At 39.1% G+C, this 21,361-nt stretch overlaps 3 protein-coding genes across 3 annotated transcripts; 1 reads left to right on the forward strand and 2 right to left on the reverse strand.

The window, feature by feature from the left end:
- Positions 1-3,421: 3,421 nt before the first annotated feature.
- On the reverse strand, positions 3,422-5,381 carry BDB00DRAFT_930543 (uncharacterized protein; the record flags this gene model as incomplete). Its single annotated transcript, XM_053129005.1, has 2 exons — positions 3,422-4,665; positions 4,732-5,381. The coding sequence occupies 2 exons, from the start codon at positions 5,379-5,381 to the stop codon at positions 3,660-3,662; spliced, it is 1,656 nt and encodes a 551-aa protein (XP_052977648.1). The 3' UTR covers positions 3,422-3,659.
- Positions 5,382-6,587: 1,206 nt separating this feature from the next.
- On the reverse strand, positions 6,588-6,895 carry BDB00DRAFT_874452 (uncharacterized protein; the record flags this gene model as incomplete). The annotated part of the gene is made up of 2 exons (XM_053127225.1): positions 6,588-6,708; positions 6,765-6,895. The coding sequence occupies 2 exons, from the start codon at positions 6,893-6,895 to the stop codon at positions 6,588-6,590; spliced, it is 252 nt and encodes an 83-aa protein (XP_052977649.1).
- A 9,166-nt stretch (positions 6,896-16,061) lies between these two features.
- BDB00DRAFT_494766 (uncharacterized protein) lies at positions 16,062-16,335 on the forward strand. Its single transcript, XM_053117586.1, has one exon. The coding sequence runs from the start codon at positions 16,108-16,110 to the stop codon at positions 16,291-16,293; it is 186 nt and encodes a 61-aa protein (XP_052977650.1). The 5' UTR covers positions 16,062-16,107; the 3' UTR covers positions 16,294-16,335.
- The last annotated feature ends 5,026 nt before the right edge of the window (positions 16,336-21,361 follow it).

A 21,361-nucleotide genomic window follows, 5' to 3' on the forward strand; every position in this document is an offset into this window, starting at 1 on the left:
CAAGTCCATCCTGAAGCATCTGCTTCATGTACTATGGGCCTCTAGTAAAAGATGATGGTAAAATAATGGCTCGACTAATCTGACATGGATTTACATCGTCACCGATACTATTGTAAACCTCAGCACGTAAATCATTCTGATTGTTGGTGATACACTGGAGGCGAGAATACTCAATGCGCGCATAATTGTCAACAACCAATTGTTGGAAAAGACGACGGAAATAGTGCTGGTAACTCACTCGTTCTCCATCACGGATCATGAGCATATACGAACAGAATTCGAGCAACGTAACGGTAGTGGTCTGGCGGTCAGTACTTTCACACTGCATTCTAGCAAACCAACCATCATCACCAAAAGGAAATATAAGCACGTAGTGGAGGGGCATATAGGATGCATGGAGTGAACTGATGGTCTGTAAACCTAACTGACGATCACGGATGACAATGTCGTGAGGTGATGTTGCGCCATCCACTGTATCTTCGACAATCATAGCAGCGACCTCTAGATAACTCTGCTGGTCGTAGCGTCTACCCATTTCACGTGCAGAACGGATGACAACCTGTAGTGTTCCAAAAGGTGTGTCACGATATGATTCAGCAGCATTCATGAGTGTTTGCACATATGGGTTCCATCTCTCCATGGCGCGCTGGAGCAAAGCTATCATGCCATTATCGAGTCCAGTAAATAATGTCTGTCTTCGTGCCAGTTGCTCTTGCGTATCAGCAAAATATATCTGAGCGAAATTGGCTGGTTGTTGCTGTACTGAACGCAATGCCCCTATGCAATGGTACATTGTGCCATTGATGCGAAACGTGGAAACACCATTTGAACTATTAGCCAGATTGTGATCGTAGTTTGCTCGAATGGACGCAAATGCAAACATATTGTTGTACGCATGAATATTGGTGAAGAAATTTTCGCTAGTATCATTTCCATTGGTCAAAAGGTCAATGATTTCTTGTGGCGGATGGCGAGGGATGGGTAACTGTATTTTGCCGTGTGTGCAGCAAATACTGAAACATGGGTTCGAGACTGAAGAACTTGTGATTCGTTCCTCAATCCACATATGTGCCTGACAAAACATACAAACAGCATTCATGCGAGCAAGAACGTGTCGATGGAAATTGTCTCTTGGTGTAAAACAAATGTTGGGACTGAACACACTTTCAGCGACGAAAGGAATAGTGCACGCAACTTTATACTATGCTCCATGCTCAGATTGAACGTTTGTTTCATTGAAAGGACATTCTTCAGAAGTTCGTCGAGAATGGCCAGGTGCCCCACAGCTTGAGCATGTGCGAACAGGTTCTACTAATGGTGCATCATCGGACCAAGAATCTAGAATTCATGCATAAGTATACACCTTGCATACACTAAGACACCTTAGTCAAACACAGCGTTCTAACACATACCAGTCGCTTCAGCACTTTCCAATCTATTGTTCGGATTGGCAGGCAATCGTGATGCAAAGACCGTTGGTGCGTGGTTGATCCATAGTAGGGGCAGGGTCGACGCTGCTCATCTTGAGTGTCAGGTTGCTCAAACATGAATGGATCCTACACGTAAAATTGGTCAGAGTAAGGAAATCATAACACACAAAAAATGTAGTAATCTAAACGACTTTGTGGGACGTTCCCCCCAAAACCCCCAACCTCTAAACCTAAACACGTCCTAAAGTGCTTCGCACGTCTAAGCATTTCGCTGATTTCCCAATACAGATGAAAAGAAGCATACATTGTCAAGTCTACGGCGCATATTACGCTCATTCAAAGGACAATCACGATGGCGTCGAGTTGAATGGGTGGTTGCACCGCAAACACAGGTGCGAATTTCGGGTTGGTTTTACTGTTAAGCCGAGAATACACATATTTAATATTTATTTACTTTTCTTCAAACACAAGTTTTTCTTTTAGATATTGTAAGGTACATAAGGTACAACGCAGCTCCAGCTAATCTAACGGCATACTTGTTGCGAATTCATTCTGTAAGAAAAAGACCGAAGTTGAAGTAGGGAATCAGTGTAAAGACAAAAAAGCTTTCAGGGCAGTTAAAAAAATGTCGGGGCTTAGCCATCCGAATTACCAAAAAAGGGTAACTTCGTAAGGACCACTTCTCTTTTAAAAGTAGATCAACATCTACCTGCCTCGCTTCGCTCGGCTGAATGAGCCCCTTCGCTGCGCTCCGGGTCATTCAATGGATTGGATGTTTCCTGGGGGTTCCCCCCACACCCCCTTCTAAACCCTAACCAAAGCTCGCTTCGCGAGCCTACTTACTGCTTCGCCTACCTCTAACACGAAACTTGTTTGCTGCGCTCACTGTTAACACTAAACCCTATTATACCATCTATCATTTTAAAGATTATTTTTTGAGAAAAACGGGACATCTGCAGTCCAGGAACTATCCACCCAACGGTCAACATTTTTTCCTATTCTTCATGTACCTTTAAACGTCCACCATCGCTTCTTATTCGTAACATTTTAACTTCGTGCTGAAACAGAATGTGACATATTACATGATATGGCGTGCACAGGTCAATGTTATGCCATATTGTGGGAATCCGATCCAGCATGGGGCGTCGCCAATATAGAGAAATAGGCATGCATTGTTGATGTGTCTGGAGGTGAAGATGAGAGATGGTGTGTTCCGGTAAAGGCATTGTGGTGCTTGAGCGAGTTACTCGTTAGTGACTTACAAATACTAAAAAAGAAGATCTGCGCCACGTGAATACTTATCTCTTATGGCATCATGGCAGAGTAAAAGACGTGAAAAGAAATTTTGTGTTGTATGTTATGTAAAAAGGAAATCTACGGCAAAGAGATGGAGAAAAAGGAAAAAATATTAGAAAGGAAAAACGAATCTAAGCAGGAGTAGTAGTGGATGTAGTAGTAGAGTAGTAGTAGTAGTAGTTGGTGATGTGATGGTTGTGGCAGCAGCTGTGGCTGATTGGATGGGTTCTGTTGTTGTTGTTTGTGGACTTAGTGGATGTAGTACACACCCAGAGGAAACAAATCCTTTTTTGTATATAAATATTGATAAACTTTAAGAAACCATGATTTTATTGGATACAATTTCGGCCCGTTTTCAAAGGAGGTGAGCAGCCTCCCCCAAATCAACCTGGGAGACTTTTTTGGTGCGTCTTTGTTTGCATTTCTTGTACAAAAAGGTGTTTTGTGCACCCTTACCATCCGTTTTCAGGTCTGGCCCCCAACTCTCTCGCATATTCAACACCCCCCTCCTGGAGGTGAGCACCCACCACGCACACGATCTGTCCAATCACAATTGGTTTCTGCTAATTAAGCCGCCAGTTTTACAATGTCATTGTAATGAAAATGTAATTACGCAATCACAGAAAAATAATCAGTTTGTAGTTGTAACAACACTTTACTGAAGAGGCATAAAATATAATAATAAAAACTGGCATATAAGAAAAGAAGCGAAAGAAAAAAATATGATTTGGAGGGGCATAAAAAACGGACATAAGAATCATACAGAAAGAATATAAAAGGTGGCCATAAAACGCATAGAAAAATCATATAGAAAGAATATAAAAGAGGTTCGTTAAGATGCATAGAAGAATAATCAACAAAGGGTATAGGAATAAGACATAGATAACGTATTAAGAAGAGAAGTGATGTAATGAAAAGATTGAAGGAATGGGTTTAGTAAACGATTTTTTCAAAGTTGTACGTCGTGTTTTTGAGCCACCAGTGAGTCCCAAACTTCGACTTATTGATGCTCAACGAGTCTCTCTGTAGCGCTCTCATTATTAGACTTTGCGACATGTCGAAAACTTCGACAACAAGATATTCGTCAGTGCTATTAAGGACAAAATCATCGCGAGGTAACCGCACGACGATAAAATTGCTTGCGATGTCTTGAACGCAGCAATCAAAAATGCTTCGACTTTGCATTGACGCAGCTTCACCAGCAGCCAGAACAAAATCGTAGGCCTGAACATAGAACTCGTCGCCTTGTTTCGCCGTGATGACACCTAGGGTCAATCCACTCGTCTTGGAAGATGTATGGCGGTTATAGAACAAGGCAGCTAGGCCAACCTTAAGCTTCTTACTGCTGTTTGTATTGTCTGCCAGAACGAGCCCACTTTGTACCAATGCAGGATCATACGAAGCGATAACACCTGGACGGCAGGTTTCCCAAACTCCTGAAAAACAATCCACGAAACGACCACCTTTACATATATGACGTAGCATATATTCTTCTGCAAATTTTCTGGCCATGTCTCGTCCACCGTTCTGCCTATTGGTGTGGCATAGAAGCTCACGCATAAATTTATGGTGTTGTTCACACCTCTCTGCTTCAGTATGAACGGCTCCACCAAATCGATCCGCATCTTGCGACAGATGAATAAGAAGATGTGATTTCAATCTGTTGCACAGAGAAGAAAAGTTCATTCTCTGTATAGCGGTTGTTCGAGTAGCTGGAGTTCTTCTGCTTTCAGCGATCGGCGTTGTTGTATGCTGGAGATTATCCATTGCAGTCATTGTTTCTGCTACAGTCGTATCTAATTCCAACTTGTACTGATCGAAATTGTCAATCTTTTGCATGTAGACAAGCGACGATAGTGCGGCAAGCTTATTGAAACATTCAAACATTGCAGAAAACGAATCGTGGTCCGTGAACAGTTGAGGGTTGTTGTTTCTTGCTCTTTGTAACAGTGAGGGCAGAAGCTGGACAAGAATTTTGAAGTCACCGCCAAGAAACGATCAGTACATTTTCAACGAAGAGGTCAAGTTTCGGTGCAAGGCGGGAGAGTTGTAGTTGCGAAAAAGTAGAGTCAGACTATCCGTTTCTTTGGTTTGGATGAAGTACTGCATCAAAATCTTGAGACAGTATTTTGTCATTCCGAGCAAAATGGTATGCAGAATCTCGACTGGCAAATCTTTTGAGAGGTCCACGGCATTCAAGTTCAGTAGTACCTCTGCTCCAGTTAGCTTAAAGCTGAGGTTACTCCAGTCCGCTGTAGAGGAGGGCGTCATACTGTTTGTGCCTCCGTTAAGTCGAACGACTCGGCCACGGTTTGGTAGATGTACTCTACTGTTTCGCTCTTCAGCTCCTCTCACAAAGTCGCGGAAGTCGATCCAAGTTCGTTCCTGTGCTAAGTGAGTTCCAGCACTGTATCGCAACGCGACAGGCTGACCAGTAGCATCGATGGGCTTGGAGGGATCCGCTTGCCAATAACAGTATCGACAAGTGTGCTTTGCCATCGACCCTTTGTTCAACGCCAGCTCGGCTTGTCGCACATTGTCACCACAAAAGAAAAGTACAGGTGCAATTACAAAGATGTCTTCACCAAGAATGGCGTCGTACATAACTTGGCCTCGTTCTAGCTGGCAAAGATCTTCAACAAGTGGCCCAGTCATCTCCCTCGCATTTATAGAGTGATTGCTGGTACATAAAAAGTAGTGGTCTCGTACTTATTACTGTCCATTAAATCAAATGCAGCGACGTTCATCGTCCAAGTATCGTAGCAATTCCACTTCTTGGATCAATTGCCACTGGTATCATCGGAAAACAAGGAAAGTGGGACAACCCGAACCTTCAAATGTCTTCTGGTTTGAAGATTGGTCGGAACTGATTACGGTATCCGAGAGCTTTTTGTATCATGCTCAAATGGATATCAGAGAGGCAATTTCTCGGTAACTATTCAATTTGGCCAGAGGCGGTCAGTTGCACGAGCAGATATCGTATCTTCCCTCCAGTCTTGGATCGACATATACGGCATTGTCATGTTGGACAAAGGTATGTTCACTTTGTAATACGCGAGAAGAAGCAATCTGTTGTTGTCGTCTAGCGTTACAGGGTAGCATGTAGCAAAAACGCTTTGCTCCATAGTAAAGAACGTGTCGATGATTTGATATTGGCGAGTAGAACGGCAATAAACAACATCGCCAACCCAATAATCCGCCTCAGTGTTGAATAACTCCTTTGGAACCATTGGTGCCTGGAAATGATAGTTATCCTTCCATTTTCGACCTTGATTCAAGGTATAGCGTTTGTTGCCGTAAAGTCAGGAAGAAAATGCTTGAGGAGTTTGACCTTAACTGGGTTTGATATGACCATACCCAAGTGGCTAGACGATAAGCCCCAAGTGAATGGTGTTAGTATTTTTTATATGACATGCACTTTTTGTGAAAAGTGTAAATGTACTGCTAAGACACTACCTGGAAGGTTTGATCATGAATAGATCGGCAGGCTCCTGGCTCTCTCCTTTGTTGATTTGGCAACTGTGAACTTCGAGCTTGGGAATTTTTCTGCCGGGATCATGGCTCTTGCAAATTCTGTCATCCTTTGGTACATTTTTAATCGGGTCGAAGCCCTCCGGTCTTGGTTGAATCAAATCTCGCTCCTTGTGAGATAATTCGATAAATTTTCTCAAGAGCTGCAAAATCTTCTTTGAAATTCTGTTGGAGAATCTGTCCTGAGAGCCTTTGAAAAACAACAGGGCTTGCATCTCCATTTCGTTTTTAAACGGATAGAATGGGTTGGAGTCCCATCTATGGTAGGCACCCTACTGCTGGTTGAAGTCGCTAACTTCCCCTTCATCAGCCTCGTGACTGTCATCAACTTCAAGGTAGAAGAAGTCCTTGATCGATAACCGAAGTATCATCAAAGTCATCTCCTTCGTCTCCAAGATCGCTATCCTCGGTTTCACGCGATTCGTACATCGACTCAGCAGGGAAGTTTTGACTATTAACAAATGATATGCATTAGTACTATATGAAACTCAGTTTTATATCCTCTACGGTACTTGCTGTGTATGCTTTTCACGAATATGTCGGTGAAGGTTTGAGTTAGTTGCATAAACCTTGTCGCGGTATTGACAGCTATGGATGTTATTTTCAGGTTCGTTAAGACGGAAAGTAGAAGTGGACATTTTGGTTTGATGTAAAAAGAAAGAAAACGACACTTGGTACAGCTTAATTGTGTATTAAAGTTGTGACGGTGATGAATAAGGGGGTATATAAATGACTTTTTCCGTGATTCTCACGTTTTTTCTCTCTTTCACATTTTCTTCGGCTAAAATATGGTAAGTTTCAACGTCTCAAACTACTAAAAGGGGGTCTTGTCCTCATTTTGTGCCCTTTCACTTAAGTCAATCTTACTCAATTGTTACCTTTTTACTTCTTGTGTAGTTTCATGGGAGGACGAGAGAGAGCAGGCAGCTCTTTTACATTAATCCCATGATAAGGTAATGGACGAAGTTGATATGTGTATTAATCCTAGGATGCCTTTTCTAATCAACTGTTTATACTATACAGAGCAATAGCAAATACTTGCCGTCTTATATTGTCTGATAAGTGAGGTAAGCATACTCATCCCCTCCCTCAGAATATCTACCTTCGTCGTGACCTGTATCCTAGCTAGAAGTATGACAATAATAGTAGTAGTAGTAGTAGTAGTAGTAGTAGCAGTCGCGTCCGTAGTTCCATTTCTCTTTCTACTGTGTACTTTTTTCAAATGTCGTTTTTACAAATAAAAAAAAGTTTTATTCTGAACTGAATAATCTGAACGCCCTCTTGCTTGCTTGTTTGTTTACGCCTATTAAAACGATTGTTGAAGCTTTCTCTCGATCCCCCAAAAAGCATAACCCCCACTCCCCCCACCTTGTTAGATACTCAACCAAAAAAGGCGATTTTTTGAATCCTTCATTGTTTATAACCAAATCTGCACAAAAAACCTCTGGGTGTGTAGTACTTCAGTGTAAACGATATTTTCTATAGATAGATTAGTGCTGTTTACTGATGCTGACATATCGACTGCAATGCATAGAGTATTTGGGTTGGTTGCGCGCGAAAGAGCAACATACAACTGACCATAAGCAAAGACACTTTCTTGAAGAAAGACACCTACATGAGTGAGTGCTTGCCCCTGCGCCTTGTGGATAGTCATGGCAAAAGCTGGACGAATGGGAAACTGTCTTCAACAGAGTATGAATGGGAAGTCACCCTCAGTTGTGCATATATTGATCCGCGGGAGATAATGCTCCTCCCCTTCATGGCCTTCGTCGATCCTTTTTACTGCAATACACCAATCCAAAAGTCGCGTTACGAACAGCTTGGTACCGTTGCATAATCCTGCATCTGGATTGAGATTGCGTAACAATACCACTGGCATGCCAACCTTGAGTTGCAGCAGGTGAGGAGGAACTCCACTGGCTGCCAAACTTTGTAAAAATTCGATGGGATAATTTGCTGCTGCTGCTCCTGGATCATCAGCGTCAATGATTCGATCATTGGAGCTGTATTCGCGGGCGTCACCAGGAAAAACAGAGAAGGCAGCGTCATTGATGGCATCGACATTTACGTTTTTTGCAGCCAAAATGGCTCAGCTGGCGAATTCGTGCGGTTGTGGATCGGGATTTCGGATAGTAGGGTAAATAGTATCAATCAATGCCATGGTATTGCTTGTGTCAATGCACCATTTCCTCGGAATTTCAAAATTGCTGGCATAAGGCGATCGTCCATCGCCAATTGCCAGAAGGGTATCGGCAAACGTTGCAGCACCTGAATTGTAATTTCGCACGCACATGTTTTCTGTCAAATGCAGCACTTCGACATCAGACCAAAAAGAAGCTGAGCTCACGCATTCTGCAACAATTTCTGATTGGGTTCCTTTTTTCATGACAGGAAGCACTTGACGAAAGTCACCACCAAGAACGACAGCTTTTCCACCGAAAGGGACATGCTGTAAACGTGAATCGACGGCACCTATGATATCTTTGAGGGATCTATCGACTGCCTCGAAATTATGTTTGCTGCACATAACAGCCTCATCCCAAATAATGAGAGAAGCTCTCTCGATGAGATGGGCGTGCGGTCCACCAAGACGCAAATTGCAGCTGGTTGTTTCATCAGCATTCAAAGGAATTTTGAAGCGACTGTAAGCAGTTCGGCCTCCCAGAAACAAAATTGCAGCAATGCCAGATGAGGCGACTGGTAATGCAATCTGGACTTGAGAGCGCACGTGACTCAAAAGGGTCTTGAAAAGCTGCGACTTGCCAGTACCTCCAGGGCCGTTTACAAAAAAAACTCGTGATTGGTAGTCGTTGTTAGGCGTGTCTATGGCAGCAGAGATGGTATCGAAGGCGTGGCGTTGACCTTCGTTCAAAGTAGGGACCAAAGATAGTAGCAATCGACGCTGCTCTTCTGTGCTGTACTCACGGCGTTCGACTATTTCTAGCGCTTCTAAGGGTGGCAGACGATCCAACTCGGTGACAAAGGTTTGTGGCATAGAAGGAAATTCCGCGAGATGGTGGCCTGTTACTTGCAGTCGTAGTTCAATATCGCTAAGGGTGCGCTGATATATCTGTTCATACTGATCTGGCAGAAGTTCATCCTCGTTAGCTAAAGAATGCGTTCTGCGAAACTCGAAAAAGTAATCGTCAGCCATTCTCTCGTGGTGAGTATTCCATAAGGAAAGTGGATCAGCAGGAGAACAACTTGTAAGGATGTATACGAAGAGTGCACGGATCACAGCTGCTGATGGAGCTGTAGCAGATGCTTCTACTAGACAGCTATCCCATTCCCGATCGGATTCTAGAAGACCGCGAGCGAGAGCAGCTTCTTGGAAACTAGAATGTACAGTGCCATTATATGTCCGTAGCTGCTCAAAGCTGCTTGGTCCAGGGATACAGAGAAGGAGGAGACGAAGAGCGTAAAGAGGCATATTTGTCAAAGGAGCAGCAAATATGCGAGATACGACGTTTTGCACAGGAGGATTGGTGCGAGGTCTCCATCGATGGCGGCGGGTGTCCCACGTATAGTGGCAAGGTATCTGTGTGTATAAGTATTGACTTGCAGTGGGATCATAATCTTCTAGGAAATGTGGGTCGTTGAGACAGAAGAAGGCAAAAGAAGTTTTGTCCCTGATGCAGCCTCGAGCTCCTGTGGTGTCATATCGCCTCGAAATGTCACTAACTGCTCATCCGGCAAATGCAAATCCAATCGAGAAACAGTGGGATGGTGCATATGCACTCTGTACTCGAAGGTTCTCCAAACTGCCTCGCATGGTCCAATATAACGTGCATTTTGGTATTGCACAACCTCATTAATGACCTCAGTTCCATCAGCTGCAGCAGCTGATGTACAGACAGTCTCTAACTATGCTCTATCCGATCCTTTCGTGATGTATTTGCATAGATACTTGATGGCGCGAGCAGAGGTACATATTTCCACGTTAATATGAGCGTCGTACTTGTGGCTGAGGTATGGATTATATGGCACAATATGGCGGTTATCAGCATGAAATCGACTGCAGGCAAAGATATGGTGACGATTGTTTCTTCTTCTCCGATACAATGGATACCCATTAAGATTCATGCGAGTCTCTTCATTCCATGACTTGGGATACCCTTGGGAGCAACGACCATCATTCATACATACTGCACCTCTGTTCTCCTCTCCACATGGACTGTGTATCATGCACGAAGTTACAGTACGATAGAGTGGCGGCTGGGTCACGGGATCCGGCAACTCAGCAGAAACAAATCTGTCATACTCCGTTGGATTTCGTGGGCGGTCTTGCTCGTTCAAAATGACCAAAATGTGTATATAGGGAAGTCCTCGTTTCTGAAATTCGACGGTAGCCATGTAGCCCTCTACTCTTCCAAAGCAAGATGAGCTTTTGATGTGCTGCAGCAACTCGTCAAGTTTCATATAGAAAACACGGGAGCAAATAATGTCAGGACGATCATATGCTTTTTGTCCAGGAGAAAGTTCAGCTGTAATTTCAGGCCAATTAGGGTTGCATGTAAAGGTAATGAATAACGTCGGATTTCCTCGTTGTCGAATAATTGCTAATCTGTCTTGCAGCATTTGTTTCATATAACGTGGGCCGCCAGTGAAAGAGGATGGTAATATGATCGAACGGCCAACCTGACGTGGATCGACACTGTCATCCAGACCGCTGTACAGCTCAGAACGCAAGTCATCCTGGTGAGTCGTTATGAAAAGCAACCGAGAACTTTCAATGCGTGCATAATTATCGACGACAAATTGTTGGAATAAGCGACCAAAGTGGTGGTGGAATGTCTGTTCTTCGCCATCACATATCATCAGCATATATGCACAGAAATCCAGCAAAGTAACAGAAGCTGTGCCATTATCTGTAGCCATGGATCTTAAGCCAAGATACCATCCGTCGTCACCAAAGGAAACATAAGGACGTAGTGGAGGGGCATGTAGGATGGATGGAGGGAACTGATTTGGCGAAGACCCTCAGTACGATCATGGATGACTATATTGTGTGGTGCTGCTACACCGTCAACCATGGTTTCTATAACCATTGCTACAACCTCTGGATACGTTTGCTGATCATAACGTCGTCCCAACTCATATGCACTACGTATAACGACACTAACAGTACCTATTGGCCGATCTCTATGTTGCTCAGCAGCAGACATCAAAGTACGGGTGAAAGAATTATTCTCCTCCATAACAGTCTGGAGCATCTGAACTGTCTCTTGGTTCAAGCCAGTGAACAGAGATTCTCTTCTTGCCAGTTGCTCCTGTGTATCCGCAAAGTAAATTTGGGAAAAGTTGGCTTGAGCTTGTTCTCCTGCTTTAACGATCCCAGACAATGGTACATCGTGCCGTTGATGCGAAATGTTGGGACGGGTGTTATTTGCCAAAGCAGGATCAAAGTTTGCACGAATAGACGCAAACGCAAACATATTGTTGTACGCTCTGATATTTGTATGGAAGTCCACACTCACATCATCTGATGGATTGTGGTTGGTCAAGAGCGCAAGAAGAGGAGCAGGAGGAGCACGTGGAGTGGGAAGGCGGATCCGTCCATGGGAGCAGCATAGGCCAAAGCGAGGATTGGACACTGAGGATGACTTCACTCGTCATCAATCCACATTCGAGCATGGCAAAAGGAGCATGTGGTATCCATGCGTGGTAGAATATGACGACGGAAAGAGTCTCAGGAGCATAGCTGATGTTTGGACCAAAAATATTCTCTGGAACAAAAGGAACAGTGCAGGCTATTGATACTGAGACCGTGTTCAGATGCAAAGTTATTACGGTTGAAAGGACAGTCGCGATGAGTTGAACGCAGATGACCCGGTGCTCCACAGGTCGAACAAACTCGAAGGTATCATCAGGAACTGTAGCAGTGAGTGCAGCGGCAGTTTCGACATCATCATTGCCTTCAGCTACTTAATAGGATTCTCATCAGAGTCATGATCCGAATTTTTTCTTTGCAAAAAAGAATCATAAAGAACTGCATACCTTGTCTAGTAAGCAAAGTATCGGCCTCATTCTCAACTACTACTGGATTTTTATAATGATTTGGAAGGATTCATTTCTCTCAGTCACTGCAGCCTGGCCTGGAGTGGGCGTGTTCTGGATAATGATATCAGGGACATCCTGTTTATCAGATGAAGTAAATAATTGCTCTCATACTTTCAACGACTTTCATGATTTCATAACGTACAGATTCAGATTCAATTCTACGACGAACATTGCGTTCTTCAATAGACATCTATAGAAGCTAACACGTTAGTGATTGGTCGCGCCACAATGGCATGTAGGAACAATGTCTTGTGATGGCTTTAACACGAAGTGAGATTATTAAGTGCTTCTCAATGACAGACAACTCATAGATCGTTCTTCACAAATCTCGGGCAATATTCACAGCAGCTATTGCTTTCGACTGGAAAAAGACTCTTTAGCTCATTTTTTTCTTGAAACGGAACCTGTTGAGGATCTATTGGTATTGAACACTTATTCGAATCAGTTGCTTCTAAAAAAAAGACAGGGCAAAATTTTAAAAACAAAGTAGGCTTGCTGAGCAAAGAGCGATTTCCTTATTTAAAAACTAAGTCCTAATTTGGACGTAACCCTCAGGGATCTTTATAGTGAGATAAAATAAATTAAAAATTAAAAAATTAATAAACTATTAAACAGCCTACATAATGAGCCTGATATTACTTTTACTGATCTTTGTACAATGAAATTATAGGTTTGAATCTGATGGTTGAAATGATGTCGATTCCGAAGCATTGTGGGTACTACATTACCTTGTTGGTTATAAGTTAATATTTGTTTTATTAAAGAACTATTAATTTTTTATATCTAAATTGAATTTTATAATATAAATAAGAAATGGAGCAAATAGATTATACACCATTAATTACAGAGGAAGTAAATACTATTATTGCTAATTATTGGACATTTTTTGAATGGAATTAGCCTATTATGCATAATAAATTCAAACACAGAACACAAATTAAACATATTAAATTTATTGAAAAAATTAAAGATATATTATTAAAAAAATTAGGTTATACAGCTGTATTTTTTTTCTTAGTTGTGCTATACACAAGTAAAGAGTATCCAGCTCCTTATTTTGAGTTAGAAAAAGGTTAATTTTTGTTATATCATTTAGTTTCTGTTATTTCTAGAGATGAAATTGAAAAATATTTACCTCAAAGTACATTTCATATAGTTTACAAAAAATTTTGGATAAATGAAGAGAATTATAAAAGAATTAATAAAATAATAAATGATTCATTAATGTATCTGTCTTCAAATATAGAATTACGTGTTTTATCTGCAAGAAAATATAATCCAGATTTATTTAAACATGTAACACTTATTTTAGATGGTCATGATTCACGAATTAATTATACAGATACAGATTTAGATAGATCGCGTTTATATTCATATAAATTTAAAAAAATGGTGTACGTACACAATTTACAGCTGGTATTAATGATATAATAATCTTTATATCAAAAAGTGAACTCTGTGTAGATAGTTCTGATAGTAGCATGCTTTTGAATATGAAACTTTATAATAAAATGAATCAAAATAACATTTTAGCTGTTGATAGTGGATATACTTTGTTTATAACACAGTTTACTGAACTTGCTGCAGAAAAAGGATATGATTTTAGTGCAGAAAAAGGAGATGATTTTAGTAATGATAACTTGTACATCTAATTCGTAAAAATATAAATGAAAACTTTGTAACTATTACTGAAGAACATTTTAATAATAAATTTTATCGTTTTAATAACAAATCAATTGTAAAGATAGATAATATTAAATACTATAATCTTCAGTTTTGTGTTGCCTGTTTATTAAAAAATATTACAAAGTTTGTAGAAGTATTTAATATACCTGTTTTACTACATCATAAAATATGGCATAGTCCTGATTTTGATTTTCCTATTGAAAAAAAATTAATTGATATAGTTGTTGGTAATAATAAACAAAGTAAGGATAAGCTTGATAGAATGGTACAACTACAAAATAATTTATTAAATATGATATTATCAAATAATGAAATGGTTATAGATGATAATAGTGAATCAGTTGATTTAGAAAATAGTGAAAATGATAACGATATTCCTAATTTTAATGAACGTACTAGAGAAAGAAGAAGAAATATAAGAGGAAAACAGCGTTCAACTGTATCATATGAAATAGAAAGTATTATTAGACACAAAAAAGAAAAGAACGCATATTTATTTCAGGTAAAATGGGTTGGATATAGTAATAATGATAATACAGGATTTTGAATCCAATCCCAGACACGGGCTCTAAAATTTTCGCGAACGGGATTTTTTTTTTCGCTCATGGGATTTTTTTTTTGGTTTACGGGATTTACCATATCGTTCGCGGGCTTCTTTTTCGCCAATGAGATTTTCTATTTGGCCAACGGCGTTTTGATTTGGCCAACAGCATTTTATTTCGCTAATGGCCCCTTTTTCCGCTAACAGCATTTTCACTTAGTCAACGGCCCCCTTTTTCACTAACGGCGTTACTAATTTGCTTACAGCATTTTATTTCGTCAACGACATCGTCACTTAGGCAACAGCCCCTTATTTGGTCAACGACATCATTATTTCACTTACAGTTGTTTTTTATTTCGCTAACGCCATCTCACTTGGTCAATGGCTCTCTTTTCCGCTAACAGAATTACTAATTTACTCACAGCAATTTATTTCGGCAATGGCATCGTCACTTGGGCAACGGCCCCTCATTTAGTCAATGACATCATTATTTCGCTTATAGCTTTTTTATTTTATTAACAGCATTTTCACTTAGTCAACGGCCCTCTTTTTCGCTAACGGAACTACTAATTTGCTTACAGCATTTTTTTCTGTCAATAGCATCGTCACTTGGCCAACAGTCGCTCATTTGGCTTACAGCATTATTGTTTTGCCCATGTTACTGTCGCTTAGCTAGCAGCATAATTAACCATTAGTCTTTGCTTTTTGGTGCCTACGCCTTTCACTTATTCAAGCAAAGGTGCTTTAAGTAACCTAGTACTTTGACCCATAATATCGCCCAGAATAAGTATGCTGTAACTCTTTACTTGCCGACCATATACAGACATCTTCTGTGCAAATGCAACTTGACCTTAAAACGTGCCATGCACTATCCTGAAGCCTGCACAGACAATGTGACTAAGGACAATTGTAAAGATTATGTGCGCAAGCATATTCAAAATGGCAAATTTGACTATTGGCTAAATATGTTCATTGATGAGAGGTCGTTGACTAGTGACAAGAAACTCTGCTCAGTCGAGATGTGACACCGTTGTGTATGTCGGTCTTCCGTCAATGTGGACTGCATCAAAAACCCTTCTAGCAGCCATTAGCCATACTGGTTTTGTCGAGTCTACCATCAGATCAGGCAAAGGAGGAACAAAAGCAGTATTTTTTTTTGTTTTGGAAAGCGTGATGGATGTCCTCAATGAAGATGTATGTCGTGGTGATAATTCTGTTTGTGACAATGCGCCTACTTATACACCAGGATTTCGAGTAGTCGAAAAGCACAGATACCATCTTGTCTTCCTGTCGCCTATTTGCCTTTTAGAACCTGATTAAAGAGTTTTTCTCAAGGTGAAGGCTCTTTTTACAAACAAGCCATCATCAAGGATTGATGTACAAGAAGAGCAGGCAGTAGAAGAGCAAGTGAAAGGGAAGGAAGCATAAGGGCCAGAAGTTCTAGAATGGGAGAGGCGTTTGGCGGATGCCATCAGGTGCGTTCCTTGAAAGATAATATTGCACAGATCACGCATTCTACTACTTTCTTTCCCATTGTCTTGCACAAGAAGACAGCCTGTAGTTATGAGGCAACAACAGCAATTCCCCACTTACCTTTCGCGTTATCTCTATAACCACGCTTGTATTCACCTTTCTGCGATTTATCTTCATACCAATCTCTGTGTCTTACTGTATTCTATTTATCATATCAACAACTACTCTCGACAATATATTATGCTTATATTTCTCAAACTCTCAGTAGGATTTTAGGCTTAAATGGCTTCATTTAGTGTTCAGTAAGTCATGTGTCAGCATTAATAAGCAAGCGAGTGCAGCGAGTGATAGATTTCGTATTTGCCGAAGCGAAGTGGCGTTCAGGATGATCAATGAATAAAAATGATATGCATTAGCCTCTTACTAACTTACATAAAGCATGTTTGCTACAGTACTAACCATCTGGATCTTCTCCACGTTCTATGCGTGCTGCCCTGATTTGATCATTTGTTTTATAGATTTCTGCCTCTATTTGGAGAGCAGCTCGATGTACTTGACAGACTGCTCTGATGTATAATAACTATTGTCTGGGACAATGGCTGTATCGTCCGAAGGAGGAGGCGAAGGCGTTGGTAAGCGAGGTACAACTGCATCGTCGTTTGAAGACATAGGAATATGAATGAGTGAATGAGGTGAAAAAGCCTTCATTCTTAGGGTATATCTATATATACCTGCAAACTGAAATGGCGTTTTTGACGAGAATACAAATCCAAAAATCTCTCCAATTTAGATGACAGTCCTTTAAGCACTATCGAATAATTTCATGGAAGATTATCTACAAGTAGAATGTAATGCTTTTGCTTTTATACATATAGAAATGCTCTATGCGACGCAACATGCCATTTTCATTTTTTTAATCTTTTTATCATTTTGAAAACTAAGAATCAGACATTGTCAACTATCCAGCGAGTGACAATGGCCTCATCTTGTTATATGATAGAAGCATCTATATAGCTTTATATTTTACGCCTTGTTTTTGTTTGGCTATCTTTTCGATGAAAAAGGACTGTGTAGAATAAAAGATATTTGTATAACAGCCCAAAAAGGAATATCCTGCAAATGATGAGTTTCTCTTGAAATTGGTATTTATAAAAATAAGTTTTCATCCCGCTTTCATCCCAATTATCTTTCTGTACACTGTACCATGAGAAGAGTAAGAAATAACAAACCAAAGAAGCACTTAAGCACCACGAAACATGTAGCTAAAAAGTTGGAAGCACCTACTGTTAAAGAACTTGAATCAGCTGTCGAAGAACTACACTCATTGATAGAAAATATTGAAGAAGCTCAGCAAGACTGGGTTCCTACTGAGTATGAGGAATATTCCATAAATATAAAATAATAATATAACTTAAAATATTAATTATTCTTTAACATAATTTTAAATTTTTAAATTATAAATTAATTCCTGATATTAATATATTTTTTTCTGATAAATAATCAGCTAATAGTTCTTTTTCATTGAAAGAAGATAAAGATATCCATGAATTATCATTACTATTAAATCCTTTCCATTTAACTAAAAACTTATAACTTTTATCAATAATTTTATGTTCAATAATATTTTCTATTTCATATATTTTATCAACTTTATTTTTATCTCTTACTTTATTTATATCTTTAATTTTATTTATTGATTTTGATTTATATTTTCTTTTTTTTGTTTTACCTTTTAACTCTGGAAAATCATCTTCACTTTCTTTATTAATTTCATTTTCACTTTCTTCACCATCTAATATCATATTATTTATATCATTATCTAATGTTAAATTCATAATTTCTTTTTATAATTTTGTTATCTCATTTATTTTTTCTAACTGCTCCATTTCATTTATATAAACAATATTAATTAATCTTTGTTCACAAGGAAATTCGAAATTATTTATTTCCCAAAGTTTATGATGAGGTTGGGTAATTATATTAAATTTTTCAGAGAATTGTTTAATATTTTTAATAAAAAAGAAACTTTTAATTGTAAATTTATATATTTATAATCAGATGTTTTAATTGTTGAATTGTTATTACTAAATCGTTTAAATGTGTTATGTAATTCACAGAACTGATTTTCTACTGTATTTCTAAATTTTCCAAAAACACTATTAAAATATTTTTCTTATTCATTTAATTCAATATTACTCTCTTTCCGTATAGGATAAAAAAAGTTTTTATCACTTATATCATCAAACCCTTTATTACTACATAATTCAATAAATTGGTTTATAAATAATATATATCCTCCATCAAAAGCAATACAATCATGTTTATAAACTTTATTATATAATTTCATATTAAGAAACATTGAACCATCATTACTTTCACCGCATAATTCACTTTTACTAACAAATATAACCATTTCATTAATATCTATTAAAACTTGGGTACGTAATCCACTTGTTTTTAATTTATATGACCATTTTTTCTGTAAAGAAATATCAGGTTTATTATATTTAATAGTACTATCATGGCCATCTAACATTAATGTCACATGTTTAAAATATTTAGGGTTTTTTATAACAGCAGATAAAATTCTTATTTTAATATTACTAAACATATCTAATAAATAACTATTTACTTTTTTATTTAATTTTTCATAATTAGTAATCCAAAAACTTTTATATAATCTATAATATGATGTTGAGGATATATCTTTATTTATTTCAATATGAGGATGACCATTTATAAGATGATATATTAAATATAATCCTTTATCTTTCTCTAAATAAGGACCTGGATATTCTTTGTTTGTATATAATTCATTTAAAAAGAAGAAAACAGAAATATACCCTAATTTATTTTTTAATTCATTTTTAATAGTATTTATATTTTTAATTTCTTTTAATTCAGTTCAATGTTTATATTTTTTTGTAATTTTACCCCAATCTTTATCTAAAAAACCCCATTTATTTAATACAATATTATCAATTTCTTTTTTTAAATCAGTTTTATATCTTTCATATTGTTCGGAATTTTCATAAATATATTCATCAGCCATAAAGTCCATAGAAGACATATTGTATCATATTTTTATCAATATAAGAAAATTCAACTTTATTTTTATTTTTTATACAAAATTATATATTAAAAAATACTAAAAGATTATAAAATTAATAAAATTTCATAAAATAGGTTTGTTCCTCTATTATGTTGCCATCCTGCCAAAAGCATTGGAGCAGCTAAAGCTTGGATCATCAAGCAATCAAACTAGTAATGTCTAGAAGAACAGAGAAACGGCGAACACGTCACCTTAGCGCTAAAAGTGAAAAGAGTGTATCAACTATTCATATCCATAGCCACGTACACGGAAGAGCTAACCAAATTGTATAGTAAAACAAGAGAGGAACAACGCTAAGTTTAGCCGTCGTACATCACATATTAGAAATAAATTTGTTTAAGCTCTACGTATGTCTTGTACTCCGTTTGCACAAACAGCCTCTATAAATATTGGTACCTGTTGCGCCTTTATTCCCCCTATTAAAATCAATAAACTCAACTATGAAAACACGCTCCCCAAGCACGATCTGAAACACACCAGCAATCACGCCCTCAGCAAGGGAACATCTCCAACCTTGAAACAAGAGAAAATTATCAAAAAACGATCCACAAAAAAGTCGCCATTGAAGCACTTAATAAAAGTGATGAGTGATATGGATATAGTTGATACCCACCAGCCCTTTGGTATATACTTGCCTTCCTTTTAGATGCGAATATGCATGCATTGTATTTATCAATTTTCTTATAGGATCTTATAAACAGCCAATACCACATTCACCAGCATTTCTAATGAGGATACAAACATGGAACCAGTTGATATTGTCCATGAAGAAGAGTGCGACGATGCACCGAGTCAATATCAAATCAGTTGCTTTCCAATCAAACAATCCCGTCTGATACAGCCAAATGATGGTATCGACTCTTCTGACAATGCTGGCACCAGCAGTTCTGAAGAGGAGGAAGGCGAAGAGCTAACAGTGCTTTCAGTTGGCGCTGGCTCTCCTCCCGTCAGTTCGAGTAGCAGCGATGTCATTGAGTATCAAAGAGCCAAAAAAAAAGACCACCACAACGCCTACCACCCAACGTGGACCAAGTACGCCACATTCCCTGCAGCAGATGCAACAAACTTTGTTGTTACGCGCTGCTGGCGCCAAGTACCGCACCATATCTCGTGTATCAGGTGTTGCCAAATCCAGCATCTTCGATCAGAAAAAGAGATATGCAGAACGTGATGGAAATGCAAATCCCATCAAATATAAAGGAAAAACATTGCCAAAAATTACTAAGGAAGGCAGTAATTTCCTTGTGGAGACGGTGACCACTGCAAATACAGTGACGTTAGAGCAGATTAAGATGCTATACTTTAATCGCTTCTCTGTGCTACTTGACGCATCTACCATATATTGCCATTTAGTAGAGAAATGCCGAATTACGATAAAGCGTGCTCATCTGTACCCAGAGCAGCGTACCAACGAAACAACAAAAGACTTGTGCTTCGATTTCATTCAACAGTATATTAGCAGCAACATAGTGGACTATAAGAATAATTGCGTATTTGTCGACGAAGCATCGGTGACCGCAAACATGCGACGCAACCATGCATGGTCACGAGCTGGATTAGTGGTGCATATTAAAGTACCGCACATGTATGCTCGCTCGCGCTCCATGCTTGTAGCCCTCTGCTCCACAGGCATTGTTAAAGCATGCACAAAAATCAACAGGGGAGGAACGGGAGGTGGAACAAAAACCGTCCACTTCTTCGCCTTTTTGAAGCAAGTAATGGACGAACTTGATCAGCGAGACTTGCAGGATAAAGGCTGGAATATTGTATGCGACAATGCCAGAATACATACAGCCAATTACATCAGCAACGAGGTCACCGAACGTAGCTACAGGCTTGTCTTTTTGCCCTAGTATTCACCTTTTTTAAATCCGATTGAGGAGTTTTTCTCCAAAGTCAAGGTGCTTTACCGGCAAATCGACTTGGCACAACACGAGCAACAGCCTCAACAACAACAACAGCAACAATCGCAGCAGCAAGGTGTAGTAAAGACGGTGGAGCAACGTTTGGCTGACTCTATGTAGAGAGTCAAAAAAGAAGACTTTGAGAACTACACTGCCCATTCGATTACGTTCTTTGATCGATGCCTTGCTCGTGAAGACAACCTGTAACTGTTCGCACATTTCCTGTATCCTTTATATCCGCCATATACTATATCCCTACACCACCACCAGTTACACCATATCACTTTTTGTTCTTTTAACAATTTTTTAATCAAGTTTACATCGACTA

This window comes from Zychaea mexicana (genome assembly GCF_025766255.1).
Source record: "Zychaea mexicana strain RSA 1403 chromosome Unknown BDB00scaffold_59, whole genome shotgun sequence".
Lineage (NCBI taxonomy): Eukaryota > Fungi > Mucoromycota > Mucoromycetes > Mucorales > Lichtheimiaceae > Zychaea > Zychaea mexicana.

Coding starts and splice junctions, on each gene's coding strand:
- BDB00DRAFT_494766 (XM_053117586.1), top strand. CDS start 16,108: ATGAGGCAACAACAGCAATTCCCCACTTACCTTTCGCGTTATCTCTAT.